This window comes from Moschus berezovskii, chromosome 28 (assembly GCF_049115385.1).
Source record: "Moschus berezovskii isolate FMDL1 chromosome 28, NW_MosBer_1.0, whole genome shotgun sequence".
Classification (NCBI taxonomy): domain Eukaryota; kingdom Metazoa; phylum Chordata; class Mammalia; order Artiodactyla; family Moschidae; genus Moschus; species Moschus berezovskii.
Genome location: NC_142487.1, coordinates 30,419,324 through 30,440,707, shown reverse-complemented (window position 1 = coordinate 30,440,707; position 21,384 = coordinate 30,419,324). Strand labels below are relative to the sequence as shown.

General features: G+C 40.4%; 1 protein-coding gene across 1 annotated transcript; it reads right to left on the bottom strand.

Annotated features, from left to right (window-relative positions):
* Window positions 1–4,956: 4,956 nt before the first annotated feature.
* Window positions 4,957–20,230, bottom strand: LOC129549642 (ovalbumin-like). Its single transcript, XM_088833418.1, has 7 exons — window positions 20,063–20,230; window positions 16,206–16,256; window positions 14,617–14,739; window positions 13,609–13,726; window positions 11,464–11,606; window positions 8,623–8,778; window positions 4,957–7,005 (listed from the first exon to the last, which is right to left on the bottom strand). Exons 1-7 carry the CDS (start codon window positions 20,228–20,230, stop codon window positions 6,610–6,612), a joined length of 1,155 nt encoding a protein of 384 aa, XP_088689544.1. The 3' UTR covers window positions 4,957–6,609.
* Window positions 20,231–21,384: the final 1,154 nt, after the last annotated feature.

The following is a 21,384-nucleotide window of genomic DNA, read 5'->3' as shown; positions in this document are numbered from 1 at the left end:
TCTCACATGCTAGCAAAGTAATGCTCAAAATTCTCCAAGCCAGGCTTCTACAGTACGTGAACCATGAACTTCCAGATGCTCAAGCTGGATTTAGAAAAGGCAGAGGAACCAGAGATCCAATTGCCAACATTTACTGGATCATCAAAAATGCAAGAGAGTTCCAGAAAAAAATCTACTTCTGTTTTATTGACTATGCCAAAGTCTTTGTGTGGATCACAACAAACTGTGGAAAATTCTGAAAGAGATGGGAATACCAGACCACCTGACCTGCCTCCTGGGAAATCTGTGTGCAGGTCAGGAAGCAACAGTTAAAACTGGACATAGAACAACAGACCAGTTCCAAATCAGGAAAGGAGTATGTCAAGGCTGTATATTGCCACCCTGCTTATTTAACTTATATGCAGAATACATCATGATAAATGCTGGGCTGGATGAAGAACAAGCTGGAATCAAGACTGCTGGGAGAAATATCAATAACCTCAGATATAAAAATGACACCACGCTTATGGCAAAAAGTGAAGAACTAAAGAGTCTCTTGATGAAAGTAAAAGAGGAGAGTGAAAAAGTTGGCTTAAAACTCAACATTCAGATAACTTAGATCATGGCATCTGGTCCCATCACTTCATGGCAAATAGATAGGGAAACAATGGAAACAATGACAGACTTTATTTTCTTGGGCTCCAAAACCATGGCAAACAGTGACTGCAGCCATGGAATTAAAAGATGCTTGTTCCTTGGGAGAAAAGTTATGACAAACCCAGACACCATATTAAAAAGCAGAGACATTACTTTGCCAACAAAGTTCCATCTAGTCAAAACTATGGTTTTTCCAGTAGTTATGTATGGATGTGAGAGTTGGACTATAAGGAAAGTTGAGAGCCAAAGAATTGGTGCTTTTGAATTGTGGTTTTGGAGAAGACTCTTGAAAGTCCCTGAGACTGCAAGGAGATCCAACCAGCCTATCCTAAATGAAATCAGTCCTGAGCGTTCACTGGAAAGACTGAAGCTGAAACCCCAATACCTTGGCCACCTGCTGTGAAGAACTGTCTCATCTGAAAAGACCCTGACGCTGGGAAAGATTGAGGGCAGGAGGAGAAGGGGACGACAGAGGATGAGATGGCATCACTGACTCAATGGACATGAGTTTGAGTAAACTCCGGGAGTTGGTGATGGACAGGGGGGCCTGGCGTGCTGCAGTCCATGGGGTTGCAGAGTCAGACACGACTGAGCGACAGAACTGAACTGAACTGAACAAAGTTTGGTAGCTTTGAAGAATACTCAGATTCAAGTTCACTGAAGAACTGCCTCAGGAGCACATTTTTGTTGTCCATGGGCTCTGCCTGATGATTCTTGAAGCCTAACTGTGTGTGTTTTTTAAATTTGTAACTTTGTTAGACCTGTTACATTTTTATATCTAGCACTTCTACAAAACAGAGGAAACTCAGCTTTTATTCAATAGACTGGCTGTGGTAAACAGGAGGAAAGTAATTTCATGTACATAGGACTTTTGTTTTGTTTTTACACATGAAATGAAAATATGTACACATTCTGCCTTAAACCAGCAAGATTTCTTTTGCTGCTCATTCACTTCTGTATGTGAAGGTGGAGTGAGCAATGGGGAAATGGGGATTCCTGACAAGATACTTTACCTAGAAACAGCTTCCTCTTATTCTTACCCAGAGTCTATGACAAGGTGAAATCCAGTTTTTATTCAGCATCATCATTTTTCCTAATCCTCCCTGAATCCTCCCTAAATGTGTTATGTGTGGATGTGAGAGCTGGACCGTAAATAAAGCTGAGAACTGAAGAATTGATGCTTATGAACTGTGGTGTTGGAGAAGACTCTTGAGAGTTCCTTGGACTGCAAGGAGATCCAACCAGTTCATCCTAAAGGAAATCAGTCCTGAATTTGGAAGGAGTGATGCTGAAGCTGAAGCTCCAATACTTTGGCCACCTGATGCAGAGAACTGACTCACTGGAAAAGACCTCGGTGTTGGGAAAGACTGAAGGGTGGAGAAGGGGACAACAGAGGATGAGATTGTTGGATGGCATCACTGACTCAATAGACATGAGTTCGAGTAAACTCTGGGAGTTGGTGATAGGCAGGGAGGCCTGGCATGCTGCAGTCCACGGGGTCACAAAGAGTCTCACACGACTGAGCGACTGAACTGAATGACTGATATCGTGTCAATAAGTGGCCATGTCCACTTTATGCAACTGCATAATAGGTATTTGGAAAGTATGATTAAACATAGGACAACACTGGACCTCCCTGGCAGTCCAGTGGTTGAAACCCCACACTCCCAGTGCAGAGGTGCAAAGGGTGTGGGTTTGATCCCTGGTCGGGGAACTGAGATCCCACATGGCCAAAAAAAATAAAATAAAAGTGGTTTATTTTTCAAAGTAGGGAGCAGAGTCCAGTAGCTTGATGAAAGCTTCAACCTTTTAAATCCAATGTGAAAGTGAAAGCCTTTCAGTCGTGTCGAACTCTCTGTGACCCCATGGACTACACAGTCCATGGAATTCCCCAGGCCAGAACACTGGAGTGGGTAGCCTCCCTTCTCCAGGGGATCTTCCCAGCCCAGGGATCAAACCCAGGTCTCCCTAGATTCCAGTCAGCAGGAGGATTTTTTTACCAGCTGAGCCATAAGGGAAGCACTTAAATCCGATAAAGTGAAGACAAATTTATTTTGTTGAAGAATTTGAACTGATTGGCCAGGAATGTGGTTCAATAGTCCGTAGCTGTAATGGCTCTCTGTTTTAGAAACAATCTCTGAATAGAAAACTTGCTTTCAAACAGTAATTTAGAAAAATATTTAAATTTTATACCTCAGAGAATAAATAGTAATTTCCATATGGAATATATTATTTTCTGCTCTGAAATTTTAATTACTCCATAAAATTAGTTATAGGGGTTTATTCCTGATCCTTTAGCATCTAAGTGTCTTGGTCCAAGGTAGTGCCAGGTGAAGCTTATTCTAAGTGTTCTATTTAAGGATTTATTTGTTGTTTTGGCAGATTTTCTTTCCTTTCCTTGTTTTCAATTTTTCAATGTCAAGATCAAGGAGATTAATTCATAAGATATTTTGTTTCAAATTTTATCTTTCATCTTACGCCAAATTTTTCCTAAAGCAGAGACACAATGATTCAGTGCAGTCTGCTAGAACAGTGTTCCACACAGATCAGCCCTCAGGCTTTCCGCCTCAAGTGACAGCTGGGTGAGGGAGCTAAATTTTCTTGTTCTGTGGATTTCCTTTTGTCTCTGCTGTAGGTGGGGAAACTTTTAGAAGATGCCATGTTCCCTACCAGTTGACTCACTGGAAAAGACTGATGCTGGGAGGGATTGGGGGCGGGAGGAGACGGGGACGACAGAGAATGAGATGGCTGGATGGCATCACCGGCTCGATGGACATGAGTTTGAGTGAACTCCGGGAGTTGGTGATGGACAGGGAGGCCTGGCGTGCTGTGATTCATAGGGTCGCAAAGAGTCGGACACGACTGAGCAACTGAACTGAACTGAATGTTCCCTACCGATGTTCAAGCCCCAATAGTGGCTGACTTATTGACTAACCTCATTAACAACACTCCCATCAACTCATGTACAGACCCAAGATAACTATACATCTAGGAGAGAGGAAGCTATATACAAGGTGAGTCATGCAAAGTTGCAAAGTTTTATGAATAGAAATGAAATATTTTACCAAGTGTGAAATAAGGAATTTCTTCGGGCCTAATACTCATGCTATTATACAAGTCTTCTGTCAATTTTGCCTGTATGTATTTCACACATTTTCCAAACTCTTTCCAAATATATCTTTTCTATCTGAAGAAAGGACATCTTTCTTTAATTCAAGCTACCAGAAACCATTGTCAGTTTTAAAAAATCATCTTCAGAAATCAGTGTTTGTTAAAAGTAATTCCAAATCATATTTAGGATTCCAAATTTTCTTTGTTTTTCAATGGTTGATTTTCACTGCATTCTTTTCCTTTTTACACAGATTCATTTACTCATCATTTCTCTCTCTCTCAATGAATGGATATTTTTTTTCTTTCTTATTTGACTTGTCCTCATTAGGCAGGCAGAACTCCATGCACAATTTCATTCTTTGAATATTAAGAAATTTAATATATTCATGGGTGTTGGTTGGTTTATGTGACTCTTGGCATGTCCTGTATGTAACACTTACCTAGCCATACCCGTTTTCAGGAAATAGAAATTGCTATCTAATTTCAACTGCATTGCATTTTCTTCTATCAGATGAATCTTATGGTCTTTAAAACAAAACGCATTAATCAAAGACATCAAACTATTTGTATATTCAGCAATGATTTTATGATTAAATTTAAGCTCTGACACATCACAATGGAAAGAAAATTGTCTTAGTCTCACATAATGTTTGACATTATTTAGTGTCATTGAGTTATACCACAGTTTGAGGATGTGAGTCTGTAAAGGAATTAGAGATATTCTGGTAGACCCAGAAAATGTTCTCTTTACTCAGAGAAGAAGCTAAAGTAACAGCTAAAAGAATGAAAATGTAAGAGTAGAAAGTGACAGAAAGGTGTGAAGTGAAGAGATGGCAGCCTGTGACCGCAAGTGGCGTAGTGACGTATTTCGGAGGAGAAGGCAGCAGAATTTGGGAAATAAAATGCCCGTGTGGAAAGATACAGTTACAACCCCAAACTCTTCAATCAACAGTGAAACCCAAGTCTAGGAAGAAAAAATTCAAAATGGTTGAATTTTAGAAAAGAAAAAAAAATACTAATGAAGCAAGGCACCTAGTCAGGTAACCGAAGTATCAGTAGAATTCAGAACTCAGTGTAGAATTCAGGAAGTATAATCAATGTATTCAATCAGTGACAAATGCATGAATTTAGTAAGTTTATTTGTGAAAGAAATACCAAATTATTTAATATCTCTACTTTTAATCAATAACATTTTTTTCATGCCTGGAGTCAAAGTGTTGGTCGCTCAGCCATGTCTGACTCTGTGTGACCCCGTGGACTGTAGCCCATTAGGCTCCTCTATCCATGTGGTTTCCAGGCAGGGACACTGGAGTGGGTAGTCATTCCCTTCTCTAACACAGAGAGTGAACCCGGGTCTCCTGCATTGCTGGCGGATTCTTTACCATCTGAGCCGGCAGGAAGTCCACTGGAGGCAAAGACACTACCTGAAAAGCCATGGTCAATCAAGCATCATGATTCCACTTGCCTGAAAGAGCAGGGGCGACCATTCCAGAACCAGTCAGCAGAGCTGGCTACGCCGCCCTCCAGAAACACACGCTGGCATGGCAATGCTCGGGGAGGGACGCTCACTCATGTTGCCTGCAGTAGGGGCACAATGGTTTAGTACTCGGCCTCTGTGCATTCTGTTTGAACTCTTAGTACTTTAGTTTTACAGAAAATAGTTCACAAAACCATGAGTCTCTCTTCTCCCAATTATACTTTTTGTTTCCTTTTCTCTTTTTCTGTATAACTGATAAGGGGAATAGATGTAAAAAATTAAAAAGAAGAAAATGACCAACATTAAAATGAAAAATCCAAATAGTTGAAATGTTTCCACATAGTGTATACTTTGTCCTTCCCCACTTTTCCTTAGCTCTCCTTCCTTGGCTTGGCCAGCATGAATTGTCTTCTTGTACTCTTTGGCTGCTTCTGGCAGTACTACGTTTGGAAAATATGGTTACTCCGACATCAGCTTAGACAATGGAGATTATTTGCAAGAAATTCTGGGAATGTGTACTTAGGATGTCACCTATGGAGCACAAGTTGTTCGAAGTTACACAACACAAAATACTCCAGGCAACCCGTAAATGTTTAATAGTATGGTATTACCACTATTTCCTCCTTTTAAAATACATTAGTAAGTTCAGCTGCAAGTGATGTGAACAAATAACTTGGTAACCTAACCACATGGAATAATATAATTTCTTTAGATAAAAGCATTCTGAGTTTTAGCATCCTATAAATGAGGTTCTGAGTGAATTGAAGGCCCTAACCCTAAGAAAAAATTGGTGTGGATAACAAAACAGAAACAGATTCACAGATACAAACAACAAACTAGTGGTTACCAGTGGGTGATGAGAGCTGAGGACACAAAGGGAAACGGGATTAAAAGGTAATACTACTAGGTATAAAAAACAAAATGCAAATATACATTGTACAGCACAGGAAATACAATCAGTATTTTATAATGACTCTACATGGAGTATAACCTTTGAAAATACTGAATTACTATATTGTACTCCTGAAACCAATATAATATTGTAAGTCAACCATGCTTCAGTTAAAATAAGTAAATAGATATAAATAAATGGGGAATTTTACAGTGTTTGCACTGTATCTCAAGAAAGCTGTTATTTTTTTTTAAGAAAAAAAAGGAATGGTATGGATTATAATTTTTTAATAAGTGTAATTAATAGTGTGCTATAACTTGTTTAGTCAAAGTCAACAAAACCAAGAGGGATGGGTTGGATGGTCTACATGAGATAGTTGAAGGCAAAACATTGCTAAAAAGTATGCGTATCCCTCTTAATTGTACCTATTCTGAGAGTTTTCTGCAAGCTAATTTCAAGAATCAAAAAGCTGACTATAAATCCCACCCCTTCCTTAAGGGTTGGAGACTCTGCCATAGAAAAGAATCGTCTTAGTTTCCTTGTGTAAGATAAAGAAGAGAAAAGGATGATCCACATTGAATATTTCAGGATTTTCCACTTTGATTGTTTGGTTGGTTAGGGTGAACTCTGAACCACTCTCATTAACCTCCAGCATGGCCTTGTGGATTATCTTGGAGACCCCGAGGCCTCCTCCTGCAATTATGCCAGATAAGTTAGCCCTCGAGCGGTCAAAGACATCTACCATTCCTAGAGCCACCAGTACGGCTGCCAGGTCTTCAGGGAACCCCTCAAGCCTGAGCTGCGGCAGATACAGGACCACAGCTGTGTCTTTCATGTTGCCCGAGCTTATCCAGTTATTGAGTTTCTCATGAGTGATCTCTTTGATAACCTATGGGAAAGAAAGAAGAAAAACATGAACATTTTTTTAGAAAATAAAATTACACCAAAATGTGAAATATCCTAAGGACTAGATGTGAGGCTGTAAATAGGTGAAGCTACTTCTCATTGTTTTGAAAGCAGAATCTATAAGAATAAGTGGGGGAAGTGCAACCATGTTCAAAAGCCGAATATGAGGCATGCAGCCCTGGGATCAATGCCTTGGCACACCATCTGAGAGTTACTTGGAAAAGCAATAATTTATCACAAGGAAGGTCTATTTTTGTTTCTCTCGTTGTCCCTCTCTAAGCTGCACTATTTATGTATTATAACAATAAAATTTATATATGTACCTACCCTTCCTTTTGGCCACATTAAAAGGCATCTTTGGAACCTGAGGTCTTCAGATTCTGATGACATAAGTTGTAATTCTAGGCTGTTGTTTTTGTTGTTAGTTGCTCAGTCGTGTCTGATTCTTTGTGACCCCTTGGACTGTAGCCCTCCAGGCTCCTCTCTCCATGGGATTTCCCAGGCAAGAATACTAGAGTTGGTTGCCATTTCCTCCTCCAGGGTATCTTCCTGACCCAGTGATGGAACCTCCAATTTCCTGCTTTGGCAGGTGGATTATTTACCACTGAGCCATCTGGAAAGCCCAATTCTAGGCTGACCAGTATGAATTTCTACCTCAACTCCAACCAGAATTCTCATTAGTCAGACATCTGTAGAGACTGAATTTGTATCAAACTAACATTTCTGGATCATTACAATCAATTAATCTCAACTGTGAAAGAGATCGTAGAGGAGGTCCTTCAAGGAGCATCTGAGACACCCACCACATCGACTACCCACTTCTTTATAAACATCCTGGTTTGGTGGCTGCACAGCTCAGCTTGCAAGAAAGACCTTTCCCATTTTGACCATGAATCTGCTTCCCTGTAATTGGTACCTATCAGTTTTAGTTCTCACTCTGGGAACTACACAAAATTAGTCCATTTCTTCTTTCATGTGATAACTAAATATTTTAATACAACCAACATACTCCCTAAATTCTACCATCCCTTTTCTCATTCATCCCTCATTTCCTTTGGTCCAAAAGAGGTGTTGATACATAACATATAAAAACTACATGTAAAATAACAACTCATGAAGACCAGAAGAGGATGCACGTGACTGTGCTTTCAAAACTTAAAACTAAAACCATTAGAAGTAACATACCCTAGTGTGTGGGTACTCTATTTGGGGATTATTTTGCTTTTTAAGTGCACATAGCCACTTCTTAGCCTTTTGGCTAAGATCAAGCATAGTATGGAGGATTCTGGGGTAGCACAGCGGTAGAGAATCCACCTGCCAAAGCAGGAGATGTAAGAGATGCATATTCAATCCCTGGGTTGGGAAGACCCCCTGGAGGAGGCCATGGCAACCCACTCCAGTGTTCTAGCTTGGAGAGTCCCATGGACAGAGGAGCCTAGCGCCCATGGGATCACACAGAGTCAAACATGACTGAGCAACTAAGCATGCAGCACTGCATTAAGCATAAGCAGTTATTTGGAATCTCCAGCTTCCTGCATGCATAATTTTCAAGTACAGACCCTTTTCTGGTGTCTGTGGCTGCAAAGACTGAGTGGTTTACCTGTCCCAGACCGACATCCTTGCTGGGTAGGATGATTACCATACTCAGGTGATCCTCCACATCGGGCAGCTCCAGAACCTGCCCTGGAGGCTTCGTGATGGAGCCCAGTTTCAAGTGCCCTTGCAGACGCATCATCTGGACAGATTTGCTCTGAGACTATAAAAGTAACAACAGTGAGACAACAAAGCCAGTTCCTTTCTGTGTTTCCATTTAAAGCATGGGGAATTTACATCTTATCCTCCAAAGTTTCCCACAAGGAGTGACCAAACCAAAATCTATCCATCTTGCCACAGAAATATCCATGATTGATCACTGTTGTACTGATTGAAAGGGGGGAGGGTAGCCTAAATTAAGGAGTTGCTGAAGTGCAAAGGGTTTATGCCTTTCAATATGTTATTTTTCGTCAAGTGTACATTTTTGATGCCCAGAAGCAGTTAATTTACTTCAAAGAGTTAAGAAATAAGCATCATAAGATCTTATCAGGATGACCATTTTTTAAAAGTCAAACAGGTCCTTTGAAGAACATAATTTAGTGTCTTTCCAGCTCAAGTAATGACTAATCTGGACCAATTCACAGCATTTGGGTTGCAGATTACAAAATAGCTACAAAATATTAATAACAAAGCATGTAACAATGTGCTCAGTGAATTCCACATACTGAGGTCAGTTAAGGAAATTTAGTTATGACCATAACCTTGTTTTATGTTTTTCTCTTTGAAAGGCTAGTCATAACATGAAGATAGCTGCATCATATAAACCAAATGGACCAGATTTTCCTGCGAAAATAAAGATTTTGACATTAACTCGTCAGATTCTGACTTGTTTCCTCTAGAAAGTCTGCTTGCTTTGGGGTATATTTGCCCCTTTAAGTAGCTTTATGATCCCTATTAAAATCTCCATTCCATTTTCCTTATACTATGGTCCCCAAACTTGGCTAATCTTTGGAAGGACCTACACAGGTTACTTAAAAATACAAATACTCAAGCACTTCTTGCGAATCAGAATCTCCAGGAATGTGGCCCTGATATTTGCATGAAAAAAAAAAAACCCACAGCTTGTCATAGCAATATAATTTCACTATACGTCCAATGACCTCAGTATCTTATGACAATATTCTTTGGAAAGATAATACTGGATAATTCCAGCTGTGACTAGTATGTTTGGCTAGGGAATTATGTTTTCCTTAAAGTCATTCACTATTTCTTTTACATGAAAAAGCATTCATGTAATAAGTATTCTAATATACTTATCCAGAAATATAAACCCTCTGTAATTTTACAGTTGGCTATAACAAATGTTTAACTGACCAATAATGGCAAGCATTTTTGGAAATATATTTGATAGAGTATATACAATTGATAGTTTGCCGCTGCTGCTGCTGCTGCTGAGTCACTTCAGTCGTGTTCGACTCTGTGTGACCCCATAGACGGAAGCCCACCATGCTCCCCCGTCCCTGGGATTCTCCAGGCAAGAACACTGGAGTGGGTTGCCATTTCCTTCTCCAATGTGTGAAAGTGAAAAGTGAAAGTGAAGTCGCTCAGTCGTGTCCGACCCTTAGTGACCCCACGGACTGCAGCCTACCAGGCTACTCCACCCATGGGATTTTCCAGGCAAGAGTACTGGAGTGGCTAGGAACTTGTTTATAATATACAGACCCGTTCTTTCTTGTTAAATAACAAGTATTATTTTGGTTTCAGTCTGACACTTAGGATATGTTGAGGACACAAAGAAGAGAAGTTGGTTGGACTTCCCTGGTGGTTCAGTGGTTAGGACTCACCACTTCCAGTGCAAGGGGCAAGTGTTCAATCCCTGATCAGGGAACTGAGATCCCACATGCTGCACAGCACAGCCAAAAAATAAAAACTTTAAAATTTTTAAAATATATTAAGAAGGAAAGAAGTTGGGGAGATTGCGGATAGCAGGACAGCCTACCTAGAAACTTTTTATTTATCTATTTACTTTTAAAATATTTATTTACTTATTTGGCTGGGCCAGGTTTTACTTGCAGCACACAGAATTTCTAGTTGTGCCACGTGGGATCTAGTTCCCTGACCAGGGATGGAACTTGGGCCCCCTGCATTGAGAACGTGAAGTCTTAGCCACTGGACCACCAGGCAATCCCAGAAGCCGTTTATTCTGATTCTGAACATTGTTCTCCAGGTTTGCTTAGCCTCTCAAGGTCACGCCCACTGTGCAATTGCCCTGCACTGTAAGCATCTATTGCAGTTATTATCTATTACCGGATTTCATTTCCAGTTTGCAGTAAATGAATTGCTTAGCAGTGGTTTAAGCTTAGCCCAAAGCCCAGACTTGCCTTAAACCTGTCCAAGGTCTATGTTTTATTCCAGTTTTTCAATTATGCAACTGTCATGCTAAATAGAGCAAAATCAAATAAAAGTTTCATTAACCTATTAATAAATCAACTTTTGGAGAAAGCAATGGCAAGCCACTCCAGTACTCTTGCCTGGAAAATCCCATGGATGGAGGAGCCTGGTAGGCTGCAGTCCATGGGGTCGCTAAGGGTCGGACACGACTGAGCGACTTCACTTTCACTTTTCACTTTCACACATAGGAGAAGGAAATGGCAACCCACTCCAGTGTTCTTGCCTGGACAATCCCAGGGACGGGGGAGCCTGGTGGGCTTCCGTCTATGGGGTCACACAGAGTCGGACACGATTGAAGTGACTTAGCAGCAGCAGCAAATTGACTTTATCTGGTAGGTACTTGCGATAGTCACTTGGAAATTAACCTATCTAAGGCCAGAAATTATTTAACATATTTTAAGGTAAAATTTGTGGGGACCAGCTTTAAGAGAAAAAGCAAATTAAGTCAAGAGTCTACCTCATCCAATCTGAAAGCCATGGCCATAGTTTGGTCTTTTTGAAATGCGTACTTCCAGGCCCCTCTGAAGGAGATGGCATTAACCAGCACCAACTGCTCGGAGGATGTGAGGCTACTGGGGAACAAGAGCTCCTTAACTTCACCTTTGGGAGGAGAAACAGTGAGATTATACGTGACTGACCATGCAATGGAAATTGGTTTCATTGGTTTTGCTTTGTATTTTGTCCCATCTTTGGATTTATATTTGTATTAGTAATCGCCACTCAATATCTTCAGGTGAACCAAGAAGACTTTTGAGCAAATATCTAAACAGTCACAATTCTGTGGCACTCAAGAGAAGCCATTATTTAAGGCACTACACTTCAGCCTGACTTGTCACCCCCTACCACGAGCCCAGTCATCGTGTCCAAGGGCCAGGGGCCACTCCCTGGGAGGGATCATGGACCTAAATGGCTATCTGACCTTACTGTCATTCATGTGTCATGGACCTGTTTGCAAAATGTAATGCATTTGTGCTTTAAGGAAAATTTGGTTTTGCAAAAATTAAATTAATCAACTAATGTAGAAAGCAAAAGAAAGTAAAGTAAGTGTATAGCTTACCTGCCTACTTTATGGTTGTGGAAATGAACAAGCATGATTAATTTATATAACATTAAGTTGCCCAGTGAAGAGATGATTTATAGATACCAATACATTAACCATTTACATTTGACTTTGCTGTGACATTCCTCCTGGTACCATCCTAGGTCGAAAGCAATGACTATCTGAGTCTGTGGTTTTACAGATAACTTCTGTTATCCAATGATTTTCTACTATAATCAAACAACAACAACAAAAAAATAACTGGGAAAGTTGCAGAAGAAAGACTTGACCTTTTATGCCTCCTCACTTCTCAAGAGTAAAATTGATAAGATGTTAGGAACTTTCATTTTATGAAATGGAAAAAGTCTTGAGATATTTAATACCTGGTGCTAGAATAACCAGTTATCCACATGGAAGAAAAAAGAACCGTTCCCCCTCTTTCTCATCCTATATTAAAATCAGCTTGAGGTGGATCACAAACCTAAATGTAAACACTAAAGCAATAAATCTACTAAAAGAAAGCAGAGAATATCTTTGTGACCTTAGGTAAGCAAAAATTTCTTAGAAAATACACAGAAAGCACAAACCATTGATAAACTGGACTTCATTTAAAATTAGAAACTTCTGCTCATCAAAAATATGGTGAACAAAATAAATACAGAGACTAAGAGAAAATATTAGCAGCACAGGTGTCTAACAAAATATTTGTATCCAGAATATGTAAAGAATTCTTGCAACTCAATAATAAAAAGTAAATAATCCAATAAAAAATGAGCAAATAAATTGAACAGAGCTTCATAAATTAAGGTATATTAAAGACCAACAGTCACTAAAAAAGATGCTCAATATTTATAGTCACCAGAGAAATGCAAATAAAGACCACAATGAGATACTAGTACATATCTACAGAAAGAGTTAAATGAAAAATATTTACAACACCAAAAACCAGAGAGGATTGGGAGTAACTGGAATTTTCATACAGTCCTGGTGAGAATGTAAATGGTTCAGCCACTTGGGAAATCTATTTGGCAGTTGCTTAAGAAGTTAAACATCCATCCATGTGGTCTAAGACTTAGAATTTATGCTAAGTATTTACTCAAGAGAAATGAAAAAAAAATGAATGCAAAAGCTTTTTACAAAAGTGTTCACAGTAACACTATTTATAATAGCCCAAAACTAGATATGACCCAGATATCCAACAAGAAGAAAAAGGATAAACAAACTGGTATATTCACACAGTGGAATATTTCTTAGCAATAAAAAGGCATGAGCCACTGATACATCCAAATACATGAATGAAAAAACACAAAATAGTACATCCTGTAATACTTCACTTATTTGAAGCTTTAGGATAGGTAAAACTAACCTGTGAGTAGAATAAAATCACTGGTTGCTTGGGAACAGATGTGGAAGAAATTTTCAGGGTAAAGGAAATGCTCTGTGTCATGACACATATTTGTCAAAACTGCCTGAATGTTTTAAGATCTGAGCGTGTCACTGAATGTAATCACACCTAAAAGAAAAAAGAAGGTGGAGAGAAAGAAGACGGCATAGGTCTCCTACCTTTGGTCTTATTCTCAGTCTGCGCGTTAATCTGCATTCTGGCTTCTTCTAAGTGAGTTCTGAAATCCAGATTTTCAGGTCTTAGTTTACATAATAGTTTAATACAGTCTAAGTATTTCTATAAAATAAGCATAGAAAAAGAAAGGACATAGCCTATAAATTGAGATTGTAAAACATTTAGACCATACATGGTAGGAATTATATGAAGGGGGGAAAATATATTAAATATTGTAATGCAGGTCTAGGTCCAACCTAGTAAGAATATATACAGTTTTCATGCTTAGAAAAGATGTTTTAATGAAACAAACAAAGTACTGCAGGATGTTATTTCATGATAAGAACAATTCTCTTCTTTTAAGCCTCTGAGATTGTACTTTATACTTATAACTGCATAATTGGGATAATCAAACTTAGCATAATTAGAGTCCCCAACTTGGAGTTCCAAAATATTAATTCCTCTTTTATTATTGATACAAAAATTTTGTCGGTGTTGTTTTTAATCATAAATTATATAAAACTGTGTTCTTTATGCTTCACCTGGGTCCACATGAAACACAGTTGAACATGTGACAAACTTGCATCTGAAAATTAAAGCTCTTTTACATTTTTTCTACATGAAATGAAATACATATATAAAATATATTGCAAGCTATCTGTCTAAATGTAAGAAAAGATATAATATACATGTGTGCAAGCTCAGTTGCTTGGACTCTTGTGTCCAACTCTTTGTGACCCCACGGACTGTAGACTGCCAGGCTCGTCTGTCCATGGGATTTTCCAGGCAAGAACACTGGAGTGAGTTAACATTTCCTTCTTCATAATATATATATATATATATATTATGTCTTTTATTATTAATAAATATATATATTGTATCATTATATATATATATATATATTCTACTTTCTCACCATTGTGATAGCACAAACAATACTAGAATAAATTAAATGAAGACAGAAAGGAAAGACTTCTACCTTACTTATAGAAAAATGTCTTATTTTAACTCACCGGGAGGAATGGATGGGCTTTTTCTGCAAAGAGTCCACTTGCTATGTGGACTTGACTATGGCTGGACTTGCTGATTTCAGAGAGGAGTGCTTGAATGAGTAAATGGACTGCTGTATCTTCACACTAAAGGGAAGTTTAAAAACACTTGAAAACAAGGACCCTGTTCTAACACACATATCAACTGACACTACACAAGATGCTCTTGGGTTTGCATTAGGACATGCTGTGAAAGGGAAAAAGTGAAGTTGCTCAGTCACTTCCGACTCTTTGCGACCCCATGGACTGTAGCCTAACACACTCCTCCATCCATGGGATTTTCCAGCAAGAGTACCGGACTGGGTTGCCATTTCCTTCTCCAGAGGATCTTCCTGACCCAGGGATTGAACCTGGGTCTCCCACGTTGTAAGCAGATGCTTTACCATCTGAGCCACTAAGGAAGTCCAGGACATGTTGTAGCAGAATAAAAACAAAGAGTAATTCTACCATTAGGATGTATGAAAACATTTGCCTTTCACCAAGCAGAGTGGCCTGATGATCTGATAACAATGAATCACAATCATCTTACCAGTGTGAGGGCCCTGCTAGGCCTCTGCCCTGGTCAGACTTGCCCTGTCTCCACCACAAGATGGCCCAGAGCACACACAGCATCACTGACGTATTTAATATAGTTGGTGTCAGGAAAAATGTTTTTCTGTACCCTTGTAATAAAGGAGAATTCTGAGCAATAAAGTTTGGTCTTAGTAGCCCCATTATAGGTACTAGTGAGAAAGTCACATCTAAAACACTGTAGGAGGCACACACTACACATTTCCCTAAAAACTAGCAATATGGAAAACACTGAACACTAAAACGTGTAAAGATAAGCTGTGGAGAAGGAAATGGCAACCCACTCCAGGGTTCTTGCCTGGAGAATCCCATGGACACAGGAGCCTGGTGCGCTATGGTCCATGGGGTTGCAAGAGTTGGACACGACTTAGCGACTAAACCACCACCATCTTTAGCTGAAGTGAAAGTGTTAGTTGTTCAGCCATGTCTGACTTTTTGTGACCCCATGGACTGTGGCCTGCCAGGCCTCTCTGTCCTTGGGATTCTCCAGGCAAGAATGCTGGAGTGGGTTGCCACTCCCTTCTCCAGGGGATCGTCCCAACCCAGGGATGGAGCCCAGATCTCCTGCTTGGCAGGCAGATTCTTTACCGTCTGAGCCACCATTTCCCCCAAAATGATATATTTATACCTAGTGAGCATTGATCCTGGGCCAGGCAGTGTTTGAAGCACTTCTATTGCCTGAGTAGCCCTGGGGGTTCCATCCTGAAAACTCATTAAGAATAATCTCTCTTCTGCTGCTTTTCTTTAAAGGCTAGGGCTCTACCTCAAAGTTTTGACAGTTCTCATTTTCTCATCTCTTATTTCAAAATTTCAGCATGATTATTTTAAAACAGCAAACCCAAAAGGTTGACTGTATCAATATGAAAGGCTCAAAGCATGTCTGGAATAAATACTCTGTTTTATTGCCTTAAGCATTTAGTCCTCATGGACTGAAGAGAGACTGCTATAAGAGAAGTAAAAAGGAAAGTAAGAATTATATCTACCCTTGTGTTCGAAGAATTTGCAGTTCTTGTTAACTCATTCAAGTGCAGTACCTACAATGGGAAACAAAGAATCTGTGTCAAAGCGTATGCAAATACCTCTCCATAAGACCAGGGTGTGTGTGTGTGTCTGTGTGTGTATGACTGCGTGTGCTCAGTCGTGTCCAACTCTTTGCTGTTGAACCTGTGTCTCTTGCACCTCCTGCACTGGCAGGTAAATTCTTTACCACTAACCTCACCTGGGAAGCCCCTTCCCCCATATATAAATTACTTTCTTGCTATAAACATTAAGTTCTTACATTTTTATGAACTTTCTGTGATTCAGACCATCTGTCTTCTCTGTATATTAGTTTTGCTCCTCATTTTTTTAAAAAATGGAAGTCCCTTTTTTTTTTCAAAAGAAGTCCCTAGATTATGAAGCAATATGCCTTATGACACAGGAGTGTATGCTTGCTGCTGCTGCTGCTGCTGCTAAGTCACTTCAGTCGTGTCTGACTCTGTGTGACCCCATAGACGGAAGCCCACCAGGCTCCCCCGTCCCTGGGATTCTCCAGGCAAGAACACTGGAGTGGGTTGCCATTTCCTTCTTCAATGTGTGAAAGTGAAAAGTGAAAGTGAAGTCGCTCAGTCGTGTCCGACCCTTAGCAACCCCATGGACTGCAGCCTACCAGGCTCCTCCGTCCATGGGATTTTCCAGGCAAGAGTACTGGAGTGGCTTGCCATTGCCTTCTCCGGTGTATGCTTGCAGTCATGTCCAAATCTTTGCGATGCCATGGACTTAGCCCATCAAGCTCTTCTGTCCATGGGATTTCCCAGGGAAGAACATTGGAGTGGGCAGCCATTCCCTTCTCCAGGGGATCTTTTCATCCAGCGTTCGAATGTGGCAGATTCTTTACTGTCTGAGCCACCACAGAAGCCTTTTTTTTTTTTTTTTTAAAAGATGTCAAAGAGGACAGATGAGTTTTAAAAAGAAAACCCTTCATGTGCTCTTAGGCAGAAGTCTAACCGTTAAAGTGTTACAGACATGCAGGCACTGACTAGTACTCATCTTTGTAGGTAGAAGGCAAACTTTGAGACAGAATGAAACCTGAAGGTTTAGAAGAGTGTTTCAAAATCAGTTCAGGCTTAATCATTTCTATTGTTACTTAATTTGTTTATCCCTACCTTCCCAGTTGTGAAACATAGTACGAACCCAACAATTATTTGTTGAATGAAGAACAAATAGTTGTATGGATAAAGACATGAATCAATTTATTTGTGGGCAATTTATAGCATTGGTTACTCACCCAGCAGACAAGATAATGGATGAATTCACATAATAGGTAATTATTTTTAAATGATTTTTATAAACATTATCTGATTTGACACTCACAGTATCCCCTTGAGATTTCATAGCTTGTATCATTTTCTCCACTAAGAATTAATGTTTGCTATAGTCCTGTTGACTTAAAAGAGGTATAATTATAGTTTTCTAAAGAAGGCCTTCATCAGAGAACAACTGAAATAAAACAATGCAATCTCTTCAAATATTTAAAGGGTGAGTACATTTAACTTGTTTTGTGTGATTCCCTAGAGCCTGTCAGGCTACAGTCAGTCCGTGGAGTCACAAAGAGTTGAACACAGCTGAGTGCAATCAAGAGCAAGAGAGCCCTGAAGTAAAATGGGGTAAGAAGCAGATATCAGCAGATGTTATAACTTTCTTCACATGCATGGAAGAGGACATGATTTACATGTGTGTGTATCTTTTAAGAACAGAAAAGTGATAAGGGAGCTATGCTTATAGAAAGGCAAATTTTAACTCAAGGCTAGAAAGAACTTTCTAAAATGTAGAGTTGTCTGATTCTTTTGTTAAAACACTACTTCACATTAAACTCTGCGTCATCAGAGGACTTGGCACAATCTCTTGCCTGCTGGGTCCCTGTTTAGACTAAATCATAGAGTGGAGAGTGGGAAATTTATGGTTTCTTCCAGTTCTGAGATTGCCTGGTGATCTCCAAATTATAGGGCTTCCCAGGTGGTGCAGTGGTAAAAGAGTCTGCTTGCCAATGCAGGAGACACAAGAGATGAGGGTTCAAACCCTGGGTTGGGAAGATCCCCTAGAGTAGGAATCCTTCTTTGGTGGTTCAGACTGTAAATAATCTTCCTGAGCCAACTTCAATCCCTAGGTCTGGAAGATCCCCTAGAGAAGGGAATGGCAACTCTCTCCATTATTTTTGTCTGAAGAATTCCAGGGACAGGGGAACCTAGAAAGCTACAGTCCATGGGGTCGCACAGAGTCAGACACGACTGAGTGACTAACATTTTCACTTTCTTTCCTGGAGTAGGAATTGGCCACCCATTTGCGCGTGGAAAATTCCATGCACAAAGGAGCCTGATGGGCTACAGTCCATGAGGTCACAAAAAGTCAGACACGACCCCAAGCACGCTCTCCTATATCATAAGGCATTTTGTTCCATAATCTAGGGACTTGGCATGCATAGTGCCTCTGATATTGCTTCAGTGGTGGGCCTCGCCCTAACCAAAAGAGAGCGTGATGGTTGAACCTAGAATTCTGAGCACTGAACTCAGTCTTTGAGTGTTGTAAAATAATTGTTAACAGGATGAAAATATGAGGAATTTTTCTCCATTTGTATGGAAATCAGCAAGGGAACTTTTTGAATTATTTGGCTCCCTTTTAACTCAGAAAAGACAAAGAAGTATTTCCACTCCAGACTCTATCTCTGCCTAACTTGTGCCCTTAACACAATGACCCCACCATCTTTCTGCTTGCAAAACCTCAGGCTTGCACAGGTGTAGACAGAGTCACCTGCTGGCAAGCTCTCACTTCAGAGGGAGAGAGAGAGAAGGGGTGCGTCTACACGTACTCATCCCAGGATGATTTGTAAAGATTCCCGGATCATCCTCATTCTCAGCTAGTTCTCCCTCTCCGCAAACATGAATTTATTGAGCATACATTCTGGGTAAGACACTGGAGACCTCTTTGCCAATTGCATGGAAATAGAATAAAATTGAACACAAGAGCATTTACATTTAGTTTTTCTTGAGTTTAAGTATATTATTAAATTCAGGATTTGACTCCAGCCTTCCAAATTTATTTCCAATTTAAATCCCGACTGGAGAGAAGCTTTGTTCCACGAGTCAGTCATTCCCTCTGTAATAAGTAGAGAGATGATTAAGGTATGTTGAAAGATGTCTACTAAAGAAATAGTTTTTCTAGTCACCCAAAATTATTGGTTGAGTTAAAGCACTGGTGATCTCCTTGGGAAGATAATTGCATAGTCTGTAAATCCTTGCAAAATGTTCTTTGTCTGTCCCACAGCAGGAAGGCCCTGGGGACACAAGCATGCAAATGGGTGGGGGTGGGGATGCGGAGTCCCGATTTCCCGGTGGACCAGGTTGCCCTTGTTCACTGCCTCTTCCTGTTCAGCCTCTGCTGCGCGCACTCGTCCCCTGCCTCTTAGAACGGAGCTATGGGAAATCTTACTGTTTGTCTTTTTGATAGAGCCAATATGATAGGTCTCCTCAAGTGAAGGTGAACAGTCTCTTGTGTTTACAGAATTGGGCATCTACATGTGGGTTAGTCACTCAGTCATGTCCAACTCTTTGAAGCTCCATGGACTATAGACCACAGGCTCCTCTGTCCATTGGATTCTCCAGAGTACCGGAGGGGGTAGCCATTCCCTTCTCCAGGGGATCTTCCCGACCCAGGGACCAAACTCAGATCTCCTGTATTGCAGGCAGATTCTTTACCATCTGAGCCACCGAGGAAGTTGCCTCTATGAAATCTCCATAACAAGTCAGGGTTTGAAGTTGTTCCTTGACTGCCTGTAGACGTGGCTGAAAGTGTGTCTGTGACTTACCTTCTCTATCTGGGATGCACTGTTTCCTCTGGCTCCGAAGAGCACTAGAGCCAGGGCAGACAGGATACTCAAGGGAGACAGGAGCACATTCTCAATCGTGTGGTCACAGCTCACCTCTTTAAAGACATCAAAGCAGAACTGGGCATTTGCCACGCTGAGTGAGTCCATTCCTTTACCTGAGGTCTAGAATACAAAGGCAGAGGTCAACAACAACAGAAGTGTAGGTGGAAACATTGCTATTTCAGTTTATCTCTAATGAGAGTAAGAATTATTTCTATTTTGTGAGCCCCAGATCCTAAAATAGGGTCTGTATGTAAACAAAAAGAACACAGATTTTGGAGTCAGATACGTTTCCAGCTCTGTCACGTTCAAGCTTTATGTCCCTGGGCAAGTTACTTAAGTTCTCTTAGTTTCTATCTTTTCTTCTGCAAAAGTGGTTCAACAACGGTTTCCTTATAGGTCTAGTGTGAGGATTAAACCATGTACTGTTTGTAAAGCACCTGGGACTGCATATATTCATGGACAAATATGGCCGTGAATATGGTCATTACTGTTGCCATTGTTACCATGGTTAGTCCATTCAGTTAAAGTAATGACAAAGAGGACAAGGTTATAATATTGATCCCAACGGACACATAACCTCACTTGAGTCAAAAGTACACAAAAGGGACTGGCTGAGTGGGAGAGTAGGGCCCACGATTCGAGACCCACTTCACCACTAGAGAAACACCCCAAAGTGCTGACCTCCCTTCAGGAGGCTGATGGCGCCATCAGCACACGTAACGGAGCGTATTATCCCTGGTCACTCAGTGGTAAAGAAGCCACCTGCAATGCAGGAGACACAGCTAATGTTTGTTCAATCCCTGGTCGAGGAAAAACCCTGGAGGAGGGCAGAGCAGCCCACTCCAGTATTCTTGCCTGGAGAATTCCATGGAGAGTGGAGCCTAGTGGGCTATAGTCCATGGGGCTGCAAAGAGCTGGACACAACTGAAGCAACTGAGCACACACACACACAAGTGTGTGTATGTCTGTGTGTGTATATACACATATTATTACCGTTTTATTACATATATAATAAATATATAATTTGATGGTGCCATGTGGCATGCAAGACCTTAGTTCCCTGACCAGGGATTGAACTCACACCCAGGAGTGGAAGTGCAGAGTCTTAAGCACTGGACAGCCAAGAATGACCTTATATTTAAATATATATATATATCAAGGGACTTCCTGCGGTCGGCTCCAATCATATTTTTTTTTATTGGAGGCTAATTATTTTACAATATTACTGCAAAACCCCCACGCTTGCCTTTATATACGGA